This window comes from Orcinus orca, chromosome 2 (genome assembly GCF_937001465.1).
Source record: "Orcinus orca chromosome 2, mOrcOrc1.1, whole genome shotgun sequence".
NCBI classification, from domain to species: Eukaryota; Metazoa; Chordata; class Mammalia; order Artiodactyla; family Delphinidae; genus Orcinus; species Orcinus orca.
In genome coordinates, this window is record NC_064560.1 from 86,074,620 (window position 1) to 86,096,361 (window position 21,742).

A 21,742-nucleotide genomic window follows, 5' to 3' on the forward strand; every position below is an offset into this window, starting at 1 on the left:
TTTATACTGAGAGAAAACTGAAACTCTGGGGAGTGATTAAATACTAAGCTCTACGATTTTATTTGGGGGAAGCAGGAAAAGGTACACTTAATCTCTAGCAAACACTGAGCATAATTTTTCAGCATTTACTCTTGATTCAAATTACAATTTCAAAATATTTAGACATACTGTATCTTCTGTTCAGTGTGGATTTTTCCCCTGATAAACTATGGTTCTTTGATGACTTTTGCATTTGGACACATAGCTTATGCTTTTCAGGTTTTCATTGCTATCTTGCCAAAATAAGTGTTAACTACGTCTCAAATTCCCCCCCACACCCCCAAAATGTCTTATTTTTTTAAAAAGCTAAGAGCATACTTCTTTTTTTGTTGTTGTTGTTTTTGTTTTTGCGGTACGCGGGCCTCTCACCACTGCGGCCTCTCCCGTTGCGGAGCACAGGCTCCGGACGCGCAGGCCCAGTGGCCATGGCTCACGGGCCCAGCCGCTCCGCGGCACGTGGGATCCTCACGGACCGGGGCACGAACCCGCGTCCCCTGCATCGGCAGGCGGACTCTCAACCACTGCGCCACCAGGGAAGCCCAAAGCATACTTCTAAGAGCCTATATTTTGTTTTAAGACTTAGGGTGTTTTTTATTTTCACATTGAATATTGTGAGATACCCAGGAAGTCTGTGATGATGGCAACGGAAAGCAGGTGCCTAGGGCCTGACCCAGCCCATCCTGGGCTTTAGATTTGGAAATAACTTCCTTGTAATGTGCTTGCTCAATCTTCTGCTGATGTAAACTGCCTTGATAGACGGGCTTATGATTACATCTGAGAAATCATTTTGAAGATACAAATTTACACAAAAAGTACACTGTGGGAATCAAAATGCATGGAGTGAATTTTTGGGGGAGTATGGCTTATAACATTCACCTCTTTCTTTGTGATCCATCTCACAGATTACAATGAGAACTTAACAAATGTATGTAAGCTTTTTTCACATTGAAATTATATAAACATTTGGTATAATAAAAAATAAAAAGAATTTAAAGAAGATTTTTTAAAATATTACTCAAGTTATATATGTATATGCAACATGCACCAAACTGTAGAGCTACAATATTTCTCAATAGTGATGTCTTGGAATTTAATAAACTCGGTTTTGTTACTGCAGTGCAAAAAATCATTCCATGTATGATACCAAGTTTGTAACAACATCTACCATTGGTGCAAAAGAATGGAGCAGAGATAAGGAACAGGGTGGGCCCCTATGTCTGAGGAAGCCAAACTGCATTAATGTCACCATTCAGCAAAGACCCATGATACTGACAAGGAGAATTAACTATGTGCTAGGCATCCGTCAGTCCACCATCTGGGATTCTACATTCGAAGTTGAACAACAAATCTTACCTCTTGGCAGCCGATACAAGCCCTAACAGTGGCAGATAAAGCACAACTGTACAAGTAGTGCTAAATTTTAAAAGTCACAAGGAATGCAAAGATGACTTTGCAGGTCATCTCACATTCAAAGATAAGGCTATCTTCCACTAGAGTGGAAAGATGAATCATCACAATACACAACTGTGGGATGCTGCCATATTATAACAGAATGTGTAAGGGATTCACCAAAAATTCATGTCTTTTAAATATATTTGACCTATTTGTTTATTACTGTTTCTCCCCACTAGAATGATGACACTCCATGATGACAGGGATTTTTCTCTTTACTGTTCACTGCTATATCCCTAGCACCTAGTACAATGCCAAGCATACAGTACTTGTTAAGTGAATAAATTATGCCTACGTAGATATTCCGTAAATATTTGTACAAATTCATTATGTCAATGTGAATGATGTAATAACCTTCTCTTACATTTCCTTTCTTGTACAATTTCTCTGGAAGCTAATAATTGTCTTGTTTCTTTATTCATTTTGTTTCTAAATACCAATTCAAACATAAATTTTCAATCTACAAATATAAATGCTATAGAGGATGTGGAGAAAAGGGAACCCTCCTACACTGTTGGTGAGAATATAAACTGGTGCAGCCACTACGGAAAACAGTGGGGAGCTTCCTTAAAAAACTAAAAATAGAGTTACCATTATTATCCAGCAATCCCACTCCTGGGCATATATCCAGAAAAGACAAAAATTCTAATTTGAAAAGATACATGCACCCCAATGTTCATAGCAGCACTATTCACAATAACCAAGACATGGAAGCAATCTAAATGTCCATCGACAGATGAATGGATAAAGAAGAGGTGGTATGTACAATGGAATATTACTCGGCCATAAAAAGAATGAATTTTGCCACTTGCAGCAACATGAATAGACCTAGAGAATATCATACTAAGTGAAATCAGACAGAGGAAAACAAATATTATATGATATCACTTATATGTGGAATCTAAAAATAATACAAATGAATTTATTCACAAAACAGAAACAGACTAACGGACATAGGAAACAAACTTATGGTTACCAAAGGTGAAGGGGGAGGGGAGGATAAATTAGGAGTATGAGATTAACATAAACACACTACCATATTTAAAACAGATAAGCAATAAGGATTTACTTATTGCTTATTCCCTGTGTATAGCACAGGGAATTATACTCAATATCTTGTAATAACCTATAATGGAAAATAATCTGAAAATATGTGTGTGTGTATATATATATTTATTATATATATATTTTTATATATATATATAACTGAATCACTTTGCCATACACCTGAAATTAACACAATACTGTAAATCAACTATACTTCAATTAAAAAAATGAACTTTCAAGCAAGGAGATTCTCATTTCTCCTTTATATATTTCTTCATTCTAAAAGTTTCCTACAATATGTGTGTGTTTATGTATATTCAGAATAAAGAATGTATGCATTTTTATAAAATTAGAGCTTTTGGAAAACAAGGTTTAAAATGTTAATAAATGCATATCTATCAATAATTATCTTAAATGTCAATGGACTAAGTGTTCCAATCAAAAGACATAGAGTGGCAGGTTGGATAATAAAACAAGAGCCTACAATATGCTGCCTACAAGAGACCCACTTTAGGGCGAAGGAAACACATAGATTGAAAGTGAGGAGATGGAGAAAGATACTTCATGCAAATGGAAATGACAAGAAAGCAAGGTTAGCAATACTCATATCAGACAAAACAGACTTTAAAACAAAGGCCGCTTAACGACTTAAACATAAGACATGATACCATAAAACTCCTAGAAGAGAGCATAGGCAAAACATTCTCTGACATAAATTGTAGCAATATTTTCTTAGGTCAGTCTCCCAAGGCAATAGAAATAAAAACAAAAATAAACAAATGGGACCTAATCAAACTTATAAGCTTTTGCACAGCAAAGGAAATGATAAAAAAAAACCCAAAAAGACAATCTATGGAATGGGAGAAAATATTTGCAAATGACGTGACTGACAAGGGCTTAATCTCCAAAATATACAAACAGCTAATATAACTCAACAATAAAAAAAAAACCCAGTCGAAAAATGGGCAGAACACCTTAATAGACATTTCTCCAAAGAAGACATACAGATGGCCAGTAGACACATGAAAAGATGCTCAACATCACTAATTATTACAGAAATGCAAATCAAAACTACAGTGAGGTACCTCACACGGGTCAGAATGGCCATCATTAAAAAGTCTACAAATGAAAAATGCTGGAGAGGCTGTGGACAAAAGGGAACCCTCCTACACTGCTGGTGGGAATGTAAGTTGGTGCAGCCACTATGGAAAACAGTATGGAGGTTCCTCAGAAAACTAAAAATAGAACTACCATATGATCCAGCAATCCCACCCCTGGGCATACACCTGGACAAAACTCTAATTGAAAAAGATGCATGCACCCCTATGTTCATAGTAGCACTACTCACAACAGCCAAGACATGGAAACAACCTAAATGTCCATCGACAGCTGAGTGGATAAAGAAGATGTACACACACACACACACACACACACACACACACACACACACACACACAACGGAATACTACTCAGCCATAAAAAAGAATGAAATTTTGCCATTTGCAGCAACATGGATGAACCTAGAGATTATCATACTAAGTGAAGTAAATCAGACAAATATCATATGATCACTTATATGTGGAATCTAAAATATGATACAAATGAACTTATTTACAAAACAGAAACAGACTCACAGACATAGAAAACAAACTCATGGTTACCAAAGAGGAAATGTGAGGGGATAAATAAGGAGTTTGGGATTAGCAGATACAAACTACTGTATATAAAATAAACAATAAGGATTTACTGTACAGCACAGGGAATTATATTCAATATCTTATAATAACCTATAATGGAAAAGAATATGAAAAAGAATATGTATATATATGTGCAACTGAATCACTCTGCTGTACACCAGAAACTAACACAACCTTGTAAATCAACTATACTTTAATAAAAAATAAAATAAAATTAGAGTTTTATAGAGGACTCTATCAATTGATAATAGCATGCTTCAAGTTTTCTTTTAGCTATTTTCTCAAATCTATCCCTCTGCACATGCTCTTTATTCTATCCGGAAAACCCACACCCATCTCTCTATAAATCTAACCTGTCTTCAACCCAATCTCCCCAATGAAGAATCCTTTATAACACCGATTAATCTCAATCCTTTGATCCACTCTGACTCCCAACAAAACCCTAAATTCCTTTAGGGCAGGAAATATTCATTATGTTTTTTTATTTCCCACTGTTATAGAACATTCAATAAATGCTTAATTTGTTGAACCTGATGAATTTCAATGAGACTGAAGAACCTTGATGATACAAAATTAATGTAAAGCTACAAAGATAAATATATCTACATATTAAACTGTATGCATAAAACCTACCAACAGTGTCTGTCCTTGGGAAATGAAGAAATGACCCGATATAACTATGGTGAGAACAAGATGCCCAGATTCTTCACTGGAGTCAAAAACCTTGAAAAAGAGAGAAATGTGTATAAGATATTTCTGTAATACTAATAAACTTATAACCAAACTATCTTCTCACACTGATCTTCCCACTCTGAATGTTCCCTTTCCCTCATTTAATCTGTAATCATTCCCCTATAGTTTCAAGTTTTCCCCATATAAGGGTTAACAGCCAGGCTTTTATAAAATATAACTAAAACCAATATTTTGAAACAACAATAGTAAATGAAGAATCAAGAGACATGGGGCCTGAGCCAACCACTTTTGAATTACATTCTAATAAATCATGAATTATCTGTGAGCCTCAGTTTCCTTTCTGTAAAATGGGGATAATGCTTTACAGGTTCTTGTCAGACTACAGAGTCAGTTTCTTTGCCACATAATCCATTTTTCACAACCCCTCAAAACTTGGTGTTTCCTTTGGATGAGCTTTAATTTGTAATGTCACTCTTAAAAATAGGGTGCCCCAAACTGACCATAATATTCTTGGTGTGATCTAATTATCTCCGTTACTTGCAGTAATGAAGCCTACAATTACATTTATCTTTTGAGGGGGCAGTCCCATTGAAGAGTGATCTTACATCAATAAAATTCCCTGAAATTTCATCACCTATGTTGGTAAATCATACTTTTACTTTCTGCATCTGAACCTAAACATAAGACCTTGCACTTACCCCCGTTATATTTTATCTTGTTAGATTTGGTCTACGGTTGTGGTGGGGAGTTGAGGCAATTAAAGCAAAATGTCATGGAGGTCATGACTCATAGATACTTAAGAGTGGGATTTGGGTCTTAAGTGACTACACTGTATAGGTGTCTTTAATATCATTGATAAACACTGTAAAGGTAAACATCCTTGTACAAATAGGATGAAATTGTAGATTCACCTTAATGCTCAAAGCTCAAAATAATTAACACATACCTAACTCAAGTATACTGTTATAAGGTTACTGCATTCTATTGAGAAATAATGTCCTATCTTATAGTTCCATATGCGGGGTTTGAAGCTTCACTGCTATATTTAAACTCAAGATTTCCTACTGAGTTTTCTCTAATTCACTTTAAATTCCAAACTTAAAAATCGAATAACATTTTAGATGTCAAGGTGGGTATGCTAAACCCTGCATTATTTCTTTCAGTGGTTGTTATTCATCCTCTTTCCCAATATTAGGAATTCAGTTATTTGTACAACACTCTTCCCATTATAGTTTAAATAGATTATCGTGTATGTTTCATGATCACTTAAAACCTCAAGAATAGCTAGGAATGAAGCATAACTATAGAAACTGGAGTCTGTTAAGCAAATTCTTTGGGAGGCAATATTCTAACATAACAGCTTAACTATTTTTTTTTTTAGAAATATAACATATATCTCCAAAAGTGTCCAACACTCAAATGAACAGTTCAATGAGTGATGACAAAGTAAACACACAATCACCACTCAGATAAAAAAACAGAAGCCTTCCAGAAGGTACCCTAGTGCTATCTCCCAATCACTATCTGCTCCCTCCTCCCTCTAATATCCATCCTGACTTCTAACACCATAGTTTAGTTTTATTTATATGAATGGAATCATACAGAATTCTTTTATGTCTGGCTTCATCAATGTTGTTGCATATACCTCAGTTCATTCGTTATCATTACTGTAGAATACCATTCTATGATTATACCACAATTTATTTTTTCATTCTTTTGTTGATGAATCTTGTTTTCCAGTTTAAATCTACTGCAAATAATGCTGTTATGAACATTCTTATATATGACTCTTGTTGGGTAGAAACACTCGTTATGGAGACGCCAATTCTTTCCAAATAATTTTATTGTTTTTTCTCCCCTGCCCTCCAAACTTTTACATCTCTTTTTTTTTTTTTTTTTGGCTACACCATGCGCACGGCATGTGGGACCTTAGCTCCTCGAGCAGTTGGAAGTGCAGAGTCTTAGCCGATGGACCACCAGGGAAGTCCCCAAACTTTTACATCTAATTGACCACTCAACATCTCTACTTAAAGGTCTAATAGTCATCTCAAAATTAACAGCCCCTAACTTGAAGTCCAAACCTTCCCATTCATTCATTCATTGAATATTTACAAAGTGTCGAGCAAGTGGCATCTGTGGCCTGTCACCAGGTGTAGAAGTCCAAACACTTCTGCTCACTACATCTTGGTACTGGAGTCACCATGGAAAACAACAGTGAAGCAGTGGAGGGAACAGCACTTGACTCACACAGAAGAAAGAGAGCAAGATCAGTATCAGTACTGGGGGTTGGTTCCCCCATGGCCAGTAGGGGGAACCTAGGCAGCCATGCAGGGCACAGCTGGCCTGCACTCAGCCCTCATGGCTACAGCACAATGACTCCTCCTTCTCCCACCAGGGGACAGATACAACAGTGGGGCTGGCCAGGTGCCATATGATGCTTAAGCAGAACACAGGAGCACAGGCTGTGAGGACTCTATTTCTTGCTAAGTAAGTGTTCCAGGCCCAAGGCCCATTCTTACAGCCGAGAGAGGGGATTGCAAGACTGCATGCCCAAGATTGTCTTTCACAACACAAAGCACCTACCATGGACCAGGCTGTTGTAGGCTTTTGACTCCCACAGTTTTCCCATCTCAGAATATAATTCTATCTTTCCATTTCGTTAGGCCAAACTGTGGAATCATTCTTGAATCCTCTACTTTTTGCATACATACCCATCAGCAAATCCTTCAAAATATGCAGGATCTAACACTTCTCCCAGGTCTGGTCTGAGTTGGCATCATCTCTAGTGGGATTATTATAATAACCTCCTAACTGGCTTTCTAGCTTCTGTTCTTGCTCCCCTTTTCCAACAAATTTTATTCTCAATACAGTAACCAGAGTGATCCTTTTAAAACCTAAGTCACGTCATGCCATTTCCAGTTCAAAGCCCTAGAGCAGCTTTCCGTCTCATTCAGAGACTCATGCAAGGTGTTCCACAATCCATTACCTCTCTGCTCTCATCGCCCCTTTCGGCCACTCTGCTCCAGCCGCACTGGCCTCTGCTGCTCTTTGAACCTACAAGGCACATTCATGATTATAAAACTCAGGGCTTCTCTATCTGGAATTGTCTTCTCCTAGATCTACATGACTCACTCCTTGATCTTTTTCAGGTCTTTGCTTAAATGTCATATGCTTAAATGTCCTGACCATCCTAGTGAAAACTGCCACCAGCTCCCTGCCCCATTACCTAAACCAGATAGTTCCTGTTCCCTTTTCCAATTTTGTTTCTTTATATTTACTTGTTTATCTGTCTATGTATCTTCTTTAAAGAAGATTGATGTAAGGGATTAAAAACCACTCAATGAATCCAAAGGAAGCAAGAATAAGAATATAAAGGGAAGAACAGGTGGGACAAACACAAGACAAATAGGAAGATTACAGACATAAACCTAACCCTTTCAATGATCACATTAAATGTAAATGGCCTTAATCAGGATTAATTTTGCTTCTCAGCTACCCATTTTCTCTTCATTATTTTTCAGTGAGAATACATGAAAAATTACTAAGAATCCTTTTCTCTTTCCTTATTTATTCTTTACACACTTCCTGCTCTTTTTTCGCCCTCTAAAGAGATTTTTAAAAATAAATATATTTTATTTAAAAATTTATTTACTTTATTTAAATAAATTTATTTTATTTTTTAAAAATGTAAATGGCTTAAACATCCCAAGGAAAGGCAATCTGACAACAGGATGAGAAGACAAGGCACAACTATATATAAATATAAAAAATGAAGAGGTGAAAACAAAAGGGTGAGAAAAATATATACCATGCTAATACTAGTCAAAGAAAGCTGGAATAGCTATTAATTTTAGGCAAGACTACCAAAAGGCATAAAGAAGGTCATTTCATAATGACAAGGTGTTAATCAAGAGACATAATTATCCTAAATATTCACGCCCCCAATAAGAGCTGAAAAATACATGAAGCAGGCAAGGTTCTGCCTACCCAAGGCCGCTGCTGTGCAGAGACCCCGGGGGGAAGCCACCGTCACCATGCCTGACCAGGAGGCAAAACCTTCAACTGAGGATTTGGGGGATAAGAAGGAAGGAGAATATATTAAACTCAAAGTCACAGGACAGGAGAGCAATGAGATTTACTTCAAAGTGAAAATGACAACACATCTCAAGAAACTCAAAGAATCATACTGTCAAAGACACGAAGTTCCCATGAATTCACTCAGGTTTCTCTTTGAAGGTCAGAGAATTACTGATAATCATACTCCAAAGGAACTGGGAATAGAGGGAGAAGATGTGATTGAAGTTTATCAGGAACAAACAGGGGGTCATTCAACAGTTTAGATATTCTTTTTATTTTTTTTATTTTCCCTAATCCTTTATTTTTAAAAATAGTTCTTTTGTAACGTGATGTTCAAAACAGAATTGAAAACTGGCATCTCTTTAAAACATCTGGTAATTTGCATTCTAGTGTCTATTATTCATTATTGTTTGTTTCACTGTGCTGATTTTTGGTGATCAAACCTCAGCCCCCTTCATATTGCCACCTCCTTTTTAAAAATTACATATGTGCACAGAAAGGCTGCCTTCCAGGACTGTCCACTTTCAGGCTTGTGATAAGATTGACTAATGCAAGTAATCATAATGACTTTCCAGCTGGCCTTGAAGTTTTAGCATGTGACTGCTTCACTCCTGGACTATGACTTTCAGTGGGAGATGGAAGTTTTTCAGAGAACTGAACTGTGGAAAAATGACCTTTCCTTAACTTGAAGCTACTTTTAAAATCTAAGGGTCTGGACCAAAAGAAGAGGAATATCAGGTTGGAGTCAAGATGACAAAGGTGGTGAGAATAAATGACTAGCTCCAAAGATGGCTTCACTGAAGAGAAAGCATTTTAAGATGAAGGACAAACCTTGTCAGAAGATCCCAGAAAAGTTCTAATTTTCCTTAGCAGTTAAAAGTTATTCATGCAGAAGTGTATACAACAGAACACTGCTCTTTTTGACTTTATTTGTACTTTTTGGCCTGGGATATAGGTTTTAAATGGACATCGTCAGTACCAGCTTCATTAAAATAAACAAAATGTTTGTAAAAACCATAAAAAATACATGAAGCAATAATTGATAGCACTGTAAGGAAAAATAGACAAATCCACAATTATAGTCAGATTTCAACACCCCTCCCTCAATAATTGATAAACATAGAAAATCAGCAAGCATATAGTAGACGTGAACAACACTATCAACCAACATGACCTGACTGACATTTATACAACACTCCACTCAATATCAGCAAAATATATATCCTTCTCAAGTGTACACAGAGCACTTACTGAGAGAGACCAAATTCTGGGCCATAAGACAAGTGTTAGTAAATTTTAAAGTATGTTCTCTGAGCATAAATTAAATTAGAAATCAATAACAGAAATATCTCTGAAAAAGTCTCCAAACATTTTGAAACTAAATCATGTACTGCTAAATAACCCATGGGTAAATAAGAAATTAAGAGATAAATCAGGAAGTATTTTGAACTGAATGTAATTCACCATGTCAACAAACTAAAAGAGAAAAATCATAGGATCACCTCACTAGATGAAAGAATATATAGAAGACATTTGACAAAATTCAACATCCATTCCTGAGTGAAAAAAAAAATCAGCAAACCAGGAATTGAAGGAACTTCAAGCTGATGAAGGGCATCTATGAAAAAACTATAGTTAACATCATATTTAATAGTGAACGACTGAAAGCTTTCTAAGATAAGGAACAAGACAAGAATGTCACCACTTCTATTCCACACTGTACTGGAGGTTCTAAACACGATAATTAGGCAAGAAAAAGAAGTAAAAAGTCTTTCCTTTCCAGACTGGAAAGGTAGAAGAAAAACTGTCTTAATTCACAGACAACACGATCATTTATATAGAAAATCCAATTTATTTCCCTAGAACTAATAAATGAATTTTAGAAAGATTGCAGGATACAAGATCAATAAATGAAAACTAAATTTATACAAACTAGTAAAGAACTGGAATTTGGAATTTTAGAAACATCAAAATTTATAATAGCATGAAAAATATGAAATATTTAGAGATAAATATGACAAAAGAAGTGAAAGATCTGCACACTGAAAACTGACAGAAATTTAATACATAGTAAATATATGGAGTTATACTTTGTTCATGGATAGACGATTTAATATTGTTAAGATGCTGAGGTAGGCAGAATAATAATCCCCACCCAAAGGTTCCTGTCCTTATCCCTGGAACGTATGAATATCTTATCTTACATGGCAAAGGGGACTTTGCAGATGTGATTAAGTTAAGGATCTTGAGATTAGGAGAGCTGGATTATCTAGATGGTTCCAATGGAATCCGAAGGGTCCCTACAGGGGAAAGAAGGAGGCAGAAGAGTCAGAGTCAGAGAGGGAAATGTGACTGCTGGCTTTGAAGATGGAAGGGTGGTACAAGGCAAGGAATTCAGGCAGCCTCTAGAAGCTGGAACAGGCAAGAAACGGATTCTCCCCTAAAGCCTCCAGAAGGAATGCAGCCCTGCTGACACCTTCATTTTAGCCTCGTAAGATCTATTTTAGACTTCTGACCTCCAGAACTGTGTGCAAAGCGTAAACAAACTAGGTTTTTGTAAGCCACTAAGTTTGTGGCAATTTGTTACAGCAGTAATAATCAAAAATTCTAAATTCTTTTGTAGAAATTAACAAGCTGATTCTAAAATTCATGTGGAAATTCATGAAAAGAGACCATATACCGAGCATTTAAGTCATTTAACATTAACAAAGTACTCACTATGTACTGATCTCTCTTCTAAATGTTAGGGAAAGAAAAAAAAAAGCATAGAAGGGAATGTCCCTGACCATGAGCTTCATTGATTCATTTGCTCATTCAACAAATATTTACTGAGCACCTAACAGATGCCAAGCATTTTCTTAGATGGGACACATCACTGAACAAAACATTAGCTGCTCTCATGGAGCAAATGTGGGATGGGATGCAGGGCAAGGATACAGAAAACAGTAAACAATAAATATAATTAGTGGCACACTAAGGGTGAAATGGTGGGAGCAGTCAACCCTGGTACAGGCAATAAGGGAATGCTTTGTTGAGAATTTATAAACAATAGTCAAACTGACTAAAAATCAGCTGCTTTTTATTACTACCATGAGCTGGCAACTCTAATCAATGTCACTGATGAAATACCCCTCCCTGAAAAAAATCTTTTGTTGATCTAAGTTCTAAACAATTGCTACAGTTACTGCTGAGTTTAAATAATACACATGTAAGTTTCAAATTATCAGATTTTTATTTATTCTTTAATAAACGTTGTTTTCTACATAGACATTCATTTGGAAAACTCCCAGTTATAAAGCTGGCCCACATACACGCAGACTTAACCACATACATCTGTTTCAAGAGAAGCTCATAAGGCTTTGACATACTTCAAGCTTGCCTAATGCAAAGTTGTTGTCTCAAACCCTTTCTTAGGATGCACTTCACTTCAACCCTGTGGTATGACACTCTTCTGCATTTAAACCATAGATTCAAAATAAACAATGATAGCACAGGGACTGTAAATACCAAGAAACAGAACGTGAGTTATTACAATGCTGTCATTTTATGGGACCTTCTTTTCGGCATTTATATTTGTGCTTAAAATTTTAAAACAACGGAAGTGCAAGCAACGGGATGGAACATTTTTGTTTGGCAAATGCAAATTTTAGTTCACGCTCAAAATATGTTACTAAATTTGAATAATACCTTTAATATTAAAATATTATTCTTTTAAACTGTTAAATGTTTCCAAACTAAATAGCAAAAAAGAGAATAAAACATATCAGCAATTTTATCATTAGTTGCCTAGATTGTATATTTGGAGATTTTCAGTATTATTTTTTTAAATCACTTATTAGTTAAAGAGAAATCAATTACATAAAATATCAGCCTCTAACCAAAGAAGCAAAGTTCAGACATTTACCTAGATATAAAAAACTGGCTAAACATTTGTGCTTTTTTTCCTGCCTTATACTATAGCGTGCATTTCCTTTTTCTTATTTATCTTACTGCCATACTTATAGTAATGAATCTCAATAAATTTCAGTCTGCATAATAAATAATTTCATTTATGAAATTTTTATGAAAATAATTTCATCATTTAGGGGAGGAAAGTGTTAAAAATTATCCATTTTGGGTTTCATATGTTCTAGGCACATCACTGAACTTATTATAATAAGTAAATTATCTAGTATATAAGAAAGTGCTAGGAGCTAGGGAAAAAACAAAGCAGGGTAAGGGGAATGGGAGTGTAAAGACAGGGCATGAATGTTAAAATATAATAGGGTGGTCAGCATGGGCGTCACTGAGGTGAGGCTTGAGCAAAGACTTGATGGCATGGGAAGGTTACTAGGTATCACATGGGAAGGATACCAGGTATCTGGGAATTCCACAGTTACTATTTTTCATATATTTGTTGCAATATTTCACCTAAAAGATCTTTATGGTATGCTCAGTTTGAAAATGTCTAATTTAAGACTTCCAAGAGGTTCAAGAAAAAATGTAATTTGATTGCATCCCTGCAGTCTTCCCTTCCTAAATCCAATCCAAATACCAATTACCTTTCCTTGAGCAGTTATTAAAATCAGCATCCAAGTGGGCCAGAAGGGTGGGTTGAAGTCTCAGGATCCAGATGAAAAGAGCTGAGTTTTCCCCCTGGATGAGAATGGAGGCCCTAGCCTAAGCAAGTAGCCCTAGGGCAAAGGCAGGAATGCCCCAGTTCTTGGGAGAGAGCCTAACCCGTAGAAATTGGTCATCCCCCCCGCCCCAAGAAGACCAGCCTGTGTATTCTGAAATTCCTACTGGTCTCCCAGCCTCTAAGGAGTCATAGTGGAGCTGGGAAACTTACTTAGCTGAGTCCTTTCTACTCTTCTACAGAAGACCTAGAAGGCTGAGACTCATGCACCTCCCAACACTTAACACTTAAGGTATGTTGGACTTGAGCCCCAAAAGTAAGAAGAGGCATAAGTTAGATAAAGGAAAACGACAACATACCAAATAGGCTAAAGCAATAAAGAACAAACAGAAAACCCAGAACAGGTGGCTCCTAGCAGAACAAAACTGCCAGAGGAGATCAACATCAGCTTGAGCCAAAAAATAATAATAATTGTTATTATTTTAGTTCTTTTTAAATATTTATTTATTTATTTTCCTTATTTTTTTTGGCTGCATTGGGTCTTAGTTGCAGCACACGGGATCTCTGTTCAGGCACGCGGGATCTTTCTTGTTATGGTGTGGTCTGTAGGGGTTTCTCTCTAGTTGCGGCGCGCCGGCTTCTCTCCAGTTGTGGCATGCGAGTTTTCTCTCTCTAGTTGTGGCGCACAGGCTCCAGGACATGTGGGCTCTGTAGTTCGTGGCACGCGGGCTCTCTCGTTGAGGCACGCGAGCTAAGTAGTTGTGGCACGTGGGCTTAGTTGCCTCGCGGCATGTGGGATCTTAGTTTCCCAACCAGGGATGGAACCTGCGTCCCCTGTGTTGGAAGGCAGATTCTTTACCACTGGACCACCAAGGAAGTCCCAATAATAATTATTATTAAGAACACTTAAGGAGACTTGGAGCTAAAAACATATAAAAATTCAATAGCTTAACTGAAGAACTGGAGACCAAATTAATGGTCTGAAAGATCACGTAGGAGAAATATTCAGAAACGCAGAGCATAACTACAAAGTAGAAATCATGTGTACAAGATAATGTGGCGCAAAGACTCAGCCCCAGGAGAACAAATGTTAACAGGAGCTAAAGTGTAAGGAGAGAAACAGAGCAAAGGCAATGATTAAACAGACAGCAGAACAACTATTCCACAACTGCAGAGATATGAGACAGAAGATGGAAAGGTTCGCGTTCCAGGCTTTGATGGGGGGAGGGGGGAATCAACAACTAGACACACCCTGATAAAATTTCTAAATTTAAAGAATAAAGAATAAAGATCTTAAAAGTCTTAAAAAAAAGTCACTCTCCAACACCAGAAGATTCTGGAGAACAAACTCATATGTTTTTTTAGTAAATGAAGGCAAAGAATCAAGCATTTATCTTACCTCTCCTATACAAACTGACCTCCAGGTAAACTCTAGTGGATATGAGGAAATATTTCTTTACTTTTGTAAAGAATATAAAATATTTTATATTCCAGATAATAAATTAAGAAAAATGATAAAATTAGAATATCAACATTTTTGCAACTCCTAATTAATTAATGGCTCTAGGCATTGTGCTTCAATAGCGGCAACTCCCCGGAGAGATAAATAGGCATTACACACTTCCAATGGGAAGAAGACTAAACCACCTACTAAGCAGTCTGGCCAAAAAACCCCAAAAACAAAAACAAAAAGCTCAACCTGAACTTGATCAAGGCTCTAGATTCAGTTATCAATTCACAAGAAATACAGAGGACAAAGGATCACGTTAACTGCACCACAGAGATGCAGTCAGCAAAATCATACTGTAAGAAATTCTTCAGAACTCGGTTTCTTCAGCGAATAAACTGCAAGGAAGGAAGAGAGGTGGATCACATAGAAGAAACCTTAAAGAATAAAAGAAATACTAATCAATCATCCACGTATGGTCCTGTTTAAAAGAATTATGAAACTTATGAGACTATTAGAAATTTGAGCACTGACTATTTGATGGTATTAAGGAACCATTATATTTTTAGGGTGAAAATGATATTACGATTGTTTTTTTAAGTTCTTATCTTTTAGAGATACCAACTGAAATAGCTGATGAAATGGTATGATGGCTGTGATTTGCTTCAAAATAACATGACAGGGGCTTCCCTGGTGGCGCAGTGGTTGAGAGTCCGCCTGCCGATGCAGGGGACACGGGTTCGTGCCCCGGTCCAGGAAGATCCCACATGCCGCGGAGCGGCTGGGCCCGTGAGCCATGGCCGCGGAGCCTGCACGTCCAGAGCTTGTGCTCTGCGACGGAAGAGGCCACAACAGTGAGAGGCCCGCATACCGTGAAAAAAAAATACATAAATAACATGATGGACATGGATAGGGTAGCAACGAAGCCAGACTGGCCATGAGTTGGTAATTGTTGAAGCTGCTGATATGTATATGTGGGTATACCGTATGTTCCGTCTACCTTTATTATACAGAAATTCAAGGACAATCAAAAAGTTTTACATAAGGCTTTTCTGTTGACTAAGTAGAAGGGTAAAAAAAGCATTCAGCTTACTACAAAGGATGCTACATGAAATATCCTAACTCTTCTGAGAAATTCCAAACATCATAATGCCTAATATAATCCAAGAAGCTGAGAAAAAAATTACTTATTTCTGGCTCTTGGGAAATATATTTAATAGGTGATAATTTAGCATTTTACTGGAATGTTCACATTAGCACAATATAAAAAACTCAAAAAAGTTATTTTTAACGACAAAGTCTTCAAAGAAAAAGATTATTTTAAGGTGTCAGAACATATACCACGTTCATACCTTCTTTCTAGTTGCTAACCTAAATGTTGCTTAAGATTTAAGTCATCAAAACAGTATTATGGTACTGGCAAAAGAATAGACACATAAACCAATGGAACAGAATAGAGAACCCAGAAATAAACCCATGTATATACAAATCAACTAATATTTGACAAGGGAGCCAAGAATATTCAATGGAGAAGAGACAGTCTCTTCAATAAATGGTACTGGGAAAATTGGATATTCACATGCAAAAGAATGAAACTAGATCCCTATCTTACATCACTCACAAATTTAACTCAAAATGAATTAAAGACTTAAATGTAAGACCTGATACCATAAAACTTCTAGAAGAAAACAAAGGGAAAAAGCTCCCTGACAATGGTCTCAGCAATGATTTTTTTTTTGGATATAACACCTAAAGCACAAGCAACAAAAGCAAAAATAAACAAGCAGACTACATCAAACCAACAAGCTTCTGCACATCAAAGGAAATGATCAACAAAATGAAAAGCTATGGAATGGATAAAAATACTTGCAAACCACCTATCTTATATGGGGTTAATATTCAAAAAATATAAGGAACTCATATAAATCAACAGCAAAAACCAAATAATCCAATTTAAAAATGGGCAAAGGACCTAAAAAGACATAATTTCTTCTTTTTTTTTTTTTTTGCGGTACGTGGGCCTCTCACTGCTGCAGCCTCTCCCGTTGCGGAGCACAGGCTCCGGACGCGCAGGCTCATCGGCCATGGTTCACGGGCCCAGCCGCTCCACGGCACGTGGGATCCTCCCGGACCGGGGCATGAACCCTCATCCCCCGCATCAGCAGGTGGACTCCCAACCACCGCGCCACCAGGGAAGCCCAAAAAGACATATTTCTAAAGAACATGTTCAAATGGCCAACAGGTACATGAAATGGTGCTCAACATCACTAATCATCAGAGAAATACAAATCTAAACCACAATGAGATATTGTCTCACGTTTGTCAGAATGGCTATTATCAAAAAGACAAGAGGTAACAAGTGCTGGTAAGGATGTAAAGAAAAGGGAACCCTTGTGCACTGCTGGTGGAATGTAAACTGGTACAGCCACTACGGAAAACCGTATTGAGTTTCCTAAAAAAGAGTTAAAAGTAGAACTACCATATGGTCCAGCAATTCCACTTCTGGGTATACATCATAAGGAAATAAAATCACTATTTCAAAGAGATACCTGTACCCCCATGTTCACCGCAGCATTATTTACAATAGCCAAGACAGGGAAATAATCTAAGTGTCCATCAACAGATGAATGGATAAAGAAAATATGGTATGTATACACACACACACACACACAAACACACAATGGAATATTATTGGGCCATTAAAAAAAAACAAGGAAATCTTGCCATTTGTGACAACATGAATGAACCCTGAGGGCATTATACTAAGTGAAATAAGTCAGAGAAAAACAAATACTGGATGATCTCACTCATATGTGGAATTAAAGAAAAAACAAATTCATAGCAACAGGACAGATTGGTGGAAAACAGAGGCGGGGGTGGGCAAAATGGGTGGAGGTGGTCAAAAGGTACAAACTTCCAGTTATATGATAAATAAGTTCTGGAGATGTAATGTGCAACATCATGACTATAGCTAACAATATTGTATTGTATATTTGAAAGTTGCTGACAGATTTTAAAAGTTATCACAAGGGAAAAAAAATTTGTAACTATGTGAGGTGACAGATGGTTAACTAAACTTATTGTGGCATTTTGCAATATATACATTTATCAAATCATTATGTTGTACATTTTAAACTTATACAATGTCAAATATCAATTATACCTCAATAAAACTGGGGAAAGATTTACATCAACCTGAGCTCTGGCTATTGTAGTATTTTGCCATCAACACAGTAGCACACTAGATACAGAGCCTGCCTATCACAAGCTTATACAGGCACAGCTTTTCAGGCACAGCTTATACACTGGTTAAATGGTCAGAGAGCCTTCTATTTTATATTCATGTATTTGTGCAAGACTGTATGTACTATAGGACTAACCTAAAATTAATTAGGAAAAAGGTTAAAAGAAATATATGAAAATATAGAAAAGTATTTCAAATGTACTTACCTTAAAGTAACTTATACCTACATGAAAGGCTAAAATAGTGTTACTTGTCAGATATGACAAATTATGTACTTGAGTTTTTTCCTGCTTTTAAGACACCTCAGAAAGTGTCAGCACTCTATATATTGGCCCAAATTGCTGACTTGTTCATCATAAAATATGAAAAATGTGCAATTGTTAAGTAGGCTATTAGCTGCCTCCTCACTTACTCCTGGTAGCTAAAGAGCTTCATAAATTAATTCAACAAACTTGTAGGACATATTATGCTAATATAAGTGGCCCTGCTACATACCCACTACCAAACTGTAAAATTCAGTATTTTGCTTTTGATGTTTCACAGAAATGCAAAGTGTTAACAGTAACAATAATAATAAACACAATTATAAGAGCATAACACCCAAAGCGAAAAAAAAAAGTAATTATATATACCTGGGGAATCTGTTCTTTCTTTAGAATCTAAAAATATCATCTCATGCATCAGAGCATGAGATGTGATTCCTCTTCTTTTACCACATATATCCAAATAAGATTAATAATCATGAAATTATCTAATCCTTTTAAACCTAGCTATTGGAGTTAACTTGATCACCTTGATTAGTAGCCATAAGCAAAATATATTTACTCAAAATACCTCCCATGCAACAAAGGAATAAGTTCTTTATGCCCTGATTACCAATCAAGGCCCCTCTGGTTATTGTTCTTTCTATAAAACACAGTCCTAAGACATTTCTCCAATACGTTTAAAAATCTCCCAAACTAATAAATCCTATGAAAATCACCAAGTATACCAGAAAGTGGTACCTCCCATTGGCACACCTACCCTAGGTCACTGCAACTCTTATACCTGCCACCTGCCTTGCTACCTTCATAGTCACTCTCTTCTATTTATTCACAAACAAGGTTCACTTACGCCCATAACAGTTCCAATATCCAAACTATATTTCTAAATATGAGTTCAAGAAACACTCTAATTTATTTCTTAGATGCCATGTTGTCATTTTTTAGGTGAAAAGCACCCTAGATTCCAAATGAGCAGGTACTTGAGCTTAATTGGCTAGATCTTCCAATGGTGATGCCTTAGTCATCTCTAAACAGAGCCCTGAATAGTGTCCAGCACACGGTAGGCAGGGAACAATCTTAAACATGAATGAATTTTAATTTTCTCAAGCCTCATTTTAAACTATAAGTTCTTAGACTCCTTCAACAACTAAACTGAAAACAAAAACTTCACTATTATTTGTCTAGAGAAATTCTACCTTAAATCATGTTATGCAAACAAGGCATAGCCTCTATGAAAACTATGTCTGTTACACAATAAAATGAACCTTTTGTTTACTGAAGGAGAAAAGAGTTGGAAATATGTATTTATAATCTGGTGCTTTGGAAAAAAAATTTTGTCATAGAAAAAAAATGTTAGAACATCTGTTAGAAGGTTCTTCCTCAAAAGCCTAAGCAATCTACAATATGTCACTGTATGTGACATATAATTCAATTAAACATAACAATTATAAAAATGATTTCTATATCAGTCAGGTGTAGGCTAGACTATGCGGTAGAAATTAACAACCCCCCAAAGCAAAGGTTTTATTTCTCACTCACACTACCTATGCATCCTCCTTCTACCTGTCTTCCCACTCTACCTCACACTGCCCATCTTTCTCACAATAGGACCTAAGCTGACAGAGCGACAGATACCTGCAACACTGTAGCAAAGAGAAAGATGACAATGAATCATACACTGGCTCCTAAAGCTCCTGTCCATGACATAGGTCATTTCTGCTCACATTTCACTGGCCAAAACCAGTCACATGACACACAACTTCAAAGAGGCCAGGGATATGCAATCTTAGTATATCTGGTGAACACCACCAATGACTATTACTTTAAAAAAGACATTATCTGGAATCAGATGGATTTAGGATCAAATCCTTGTTTTGCAACTTAGAAGTATACTTAAAAATAAAAATAGTAATAACTACGTTATGGGGTCATCAGAAAGATTAAATGACATAATGCAAAATCGTACTTAACCAGAATACCTGACCTTGATTCATTCATTCAATAAATATTTGGGGATATCTGCCAATCACCATTCTAGGTACTGACATATAGTAATTATGTACTAAATAAGTTTTTTTGTTTGTTGCTATTAGAAATGCCTTTTGAATTCCAACCAGGGCCCCCAGGAATAAGCCTTCATTTCTTAGCAGTCTCCAGATTCAGAAGAGACTTGTTCTCTTGTTCTCCAATAAACATTTTCTTTCTTATATGGTAATAGAACCCCTGATTTTTAGCTGGACACATGATCTCATGGAATTCAGACTACATATGCCAGCTGTCCACACAGTTAAGATGACCACAGCTCTAAGTTCTGACTACAGGAGGAGGTGTCATGTGGCAACTTACCAGAAACTTCCTTAGGGGACAGCAGGTGTGAATCTTTTGTCTACTTCTTCATCCTTTCCTCCACCAGGCTGTCTAGAATATCAATTCTATCTTGGACTATGAGACCACGGCCGTGCATGGCAGAGGAACAAAATAGAAGGATCCTCATTTCCTGACACTGTGGAGTGTCATACCAGCCCTGTACTGTTATGTGAATAATAAACTTGCATCTTATTTAATCCACTGTTATTTTGCATTTTCTATTACTCAGAGCCAATCTTAATCCTAATCGATAAAGCAACATAACCTGTTAACTCTTTAAAAAAGCAAGCTGCATGAAAGAATAGTAACTCTTGACACCTGTACATCTTCATAAGAGAAGATACCACTGTCAGTAGCAGCAGTGTACAGCAGAATGGCTTGAGGAAGACAAAACTTTTAGAATCAGTTCTTCCACTCCTATGTAAACCTTTGGCAAGCTGTTTAACGTAGCCAGGCATAAGCTTCTTGTATATAAAATGGTAATTAGATCTAAATAGAGCTATTAAATGTGAGAATTAGTGTGAAGAGGTTTATGAAAATACTTCATAAATTATTAAATAGTATCAGGATTACTTTGTCAATTGTTCCCTCTCCCCCACCTTTCCTTCAGAATTGGGGCATGAAGACAGACTGCAGTACATAAGAATCACCTAGACAGTTACCCTCAGAGATTCTGATTCATTAGGTCTAGCACAAGAACCATGAATCTGCAGCTTCAACAAGCACCCCCAAGGGACTGTGGAAAGTAGTCTGCCTACTACACTTTGAGAAACACCACTCTAGTGATCAGACCCTACATAT

At 36.7% G+C, this 21,742-nt stretch overlaps 2 protein-coding genes across 3 annotated transcripts in view; one reads left to right on the forward strand and one right to left on the reverse strand.

The window, feature by feature from the left end:
* Positions 1-21,742, reverse strand: part of REC114 (REC114 meiotic recombination protein) — a 98,888-nt gene that overhangs the window by 63,048 nt on the left and 14,098 nt on the right. For both annotated transcript variants that reach the window (XR_007475819.1, XM_004276283.3), the window contains exon 2: positions 4,869-4,958. Coding sequence is in view for 1 of the 2 variants with exons in the window: in XM_004276283.3 (XP_004276331.1) it covers positions 4,869-4,958 (90 nt within the window). In the remaining variant the exon portion in view is untranslated. The remainder of the gene's footprint in view (positions 1-4,868; positions 4,959-21,742) is intronic.
* Positions 8,962-9,771, forward strand: LOC101281261 (small ubiquitin-related modifier 1-like). The gene has a single exon (XM_033440045.2). It carries the CDS (start codon positions 8,963-8,965, stop codon positions 9,266-9,268), a length of 306 nt encoding a protein of 101 aa, XP_033295936.1. The 5' UTR covers position 8,962; the 3' UTR covers positions 9,269-9,771.

What these genes read in the sequence shown, in the direction of transcription:
- LOC101281261 (XM_033440045.2), top strand. Translation starts at nt 8,963, where the DNA reads ATGCCTGACCAGGAGGCAAAACCTTCAACTGAGGATTTGGGGGATAAG.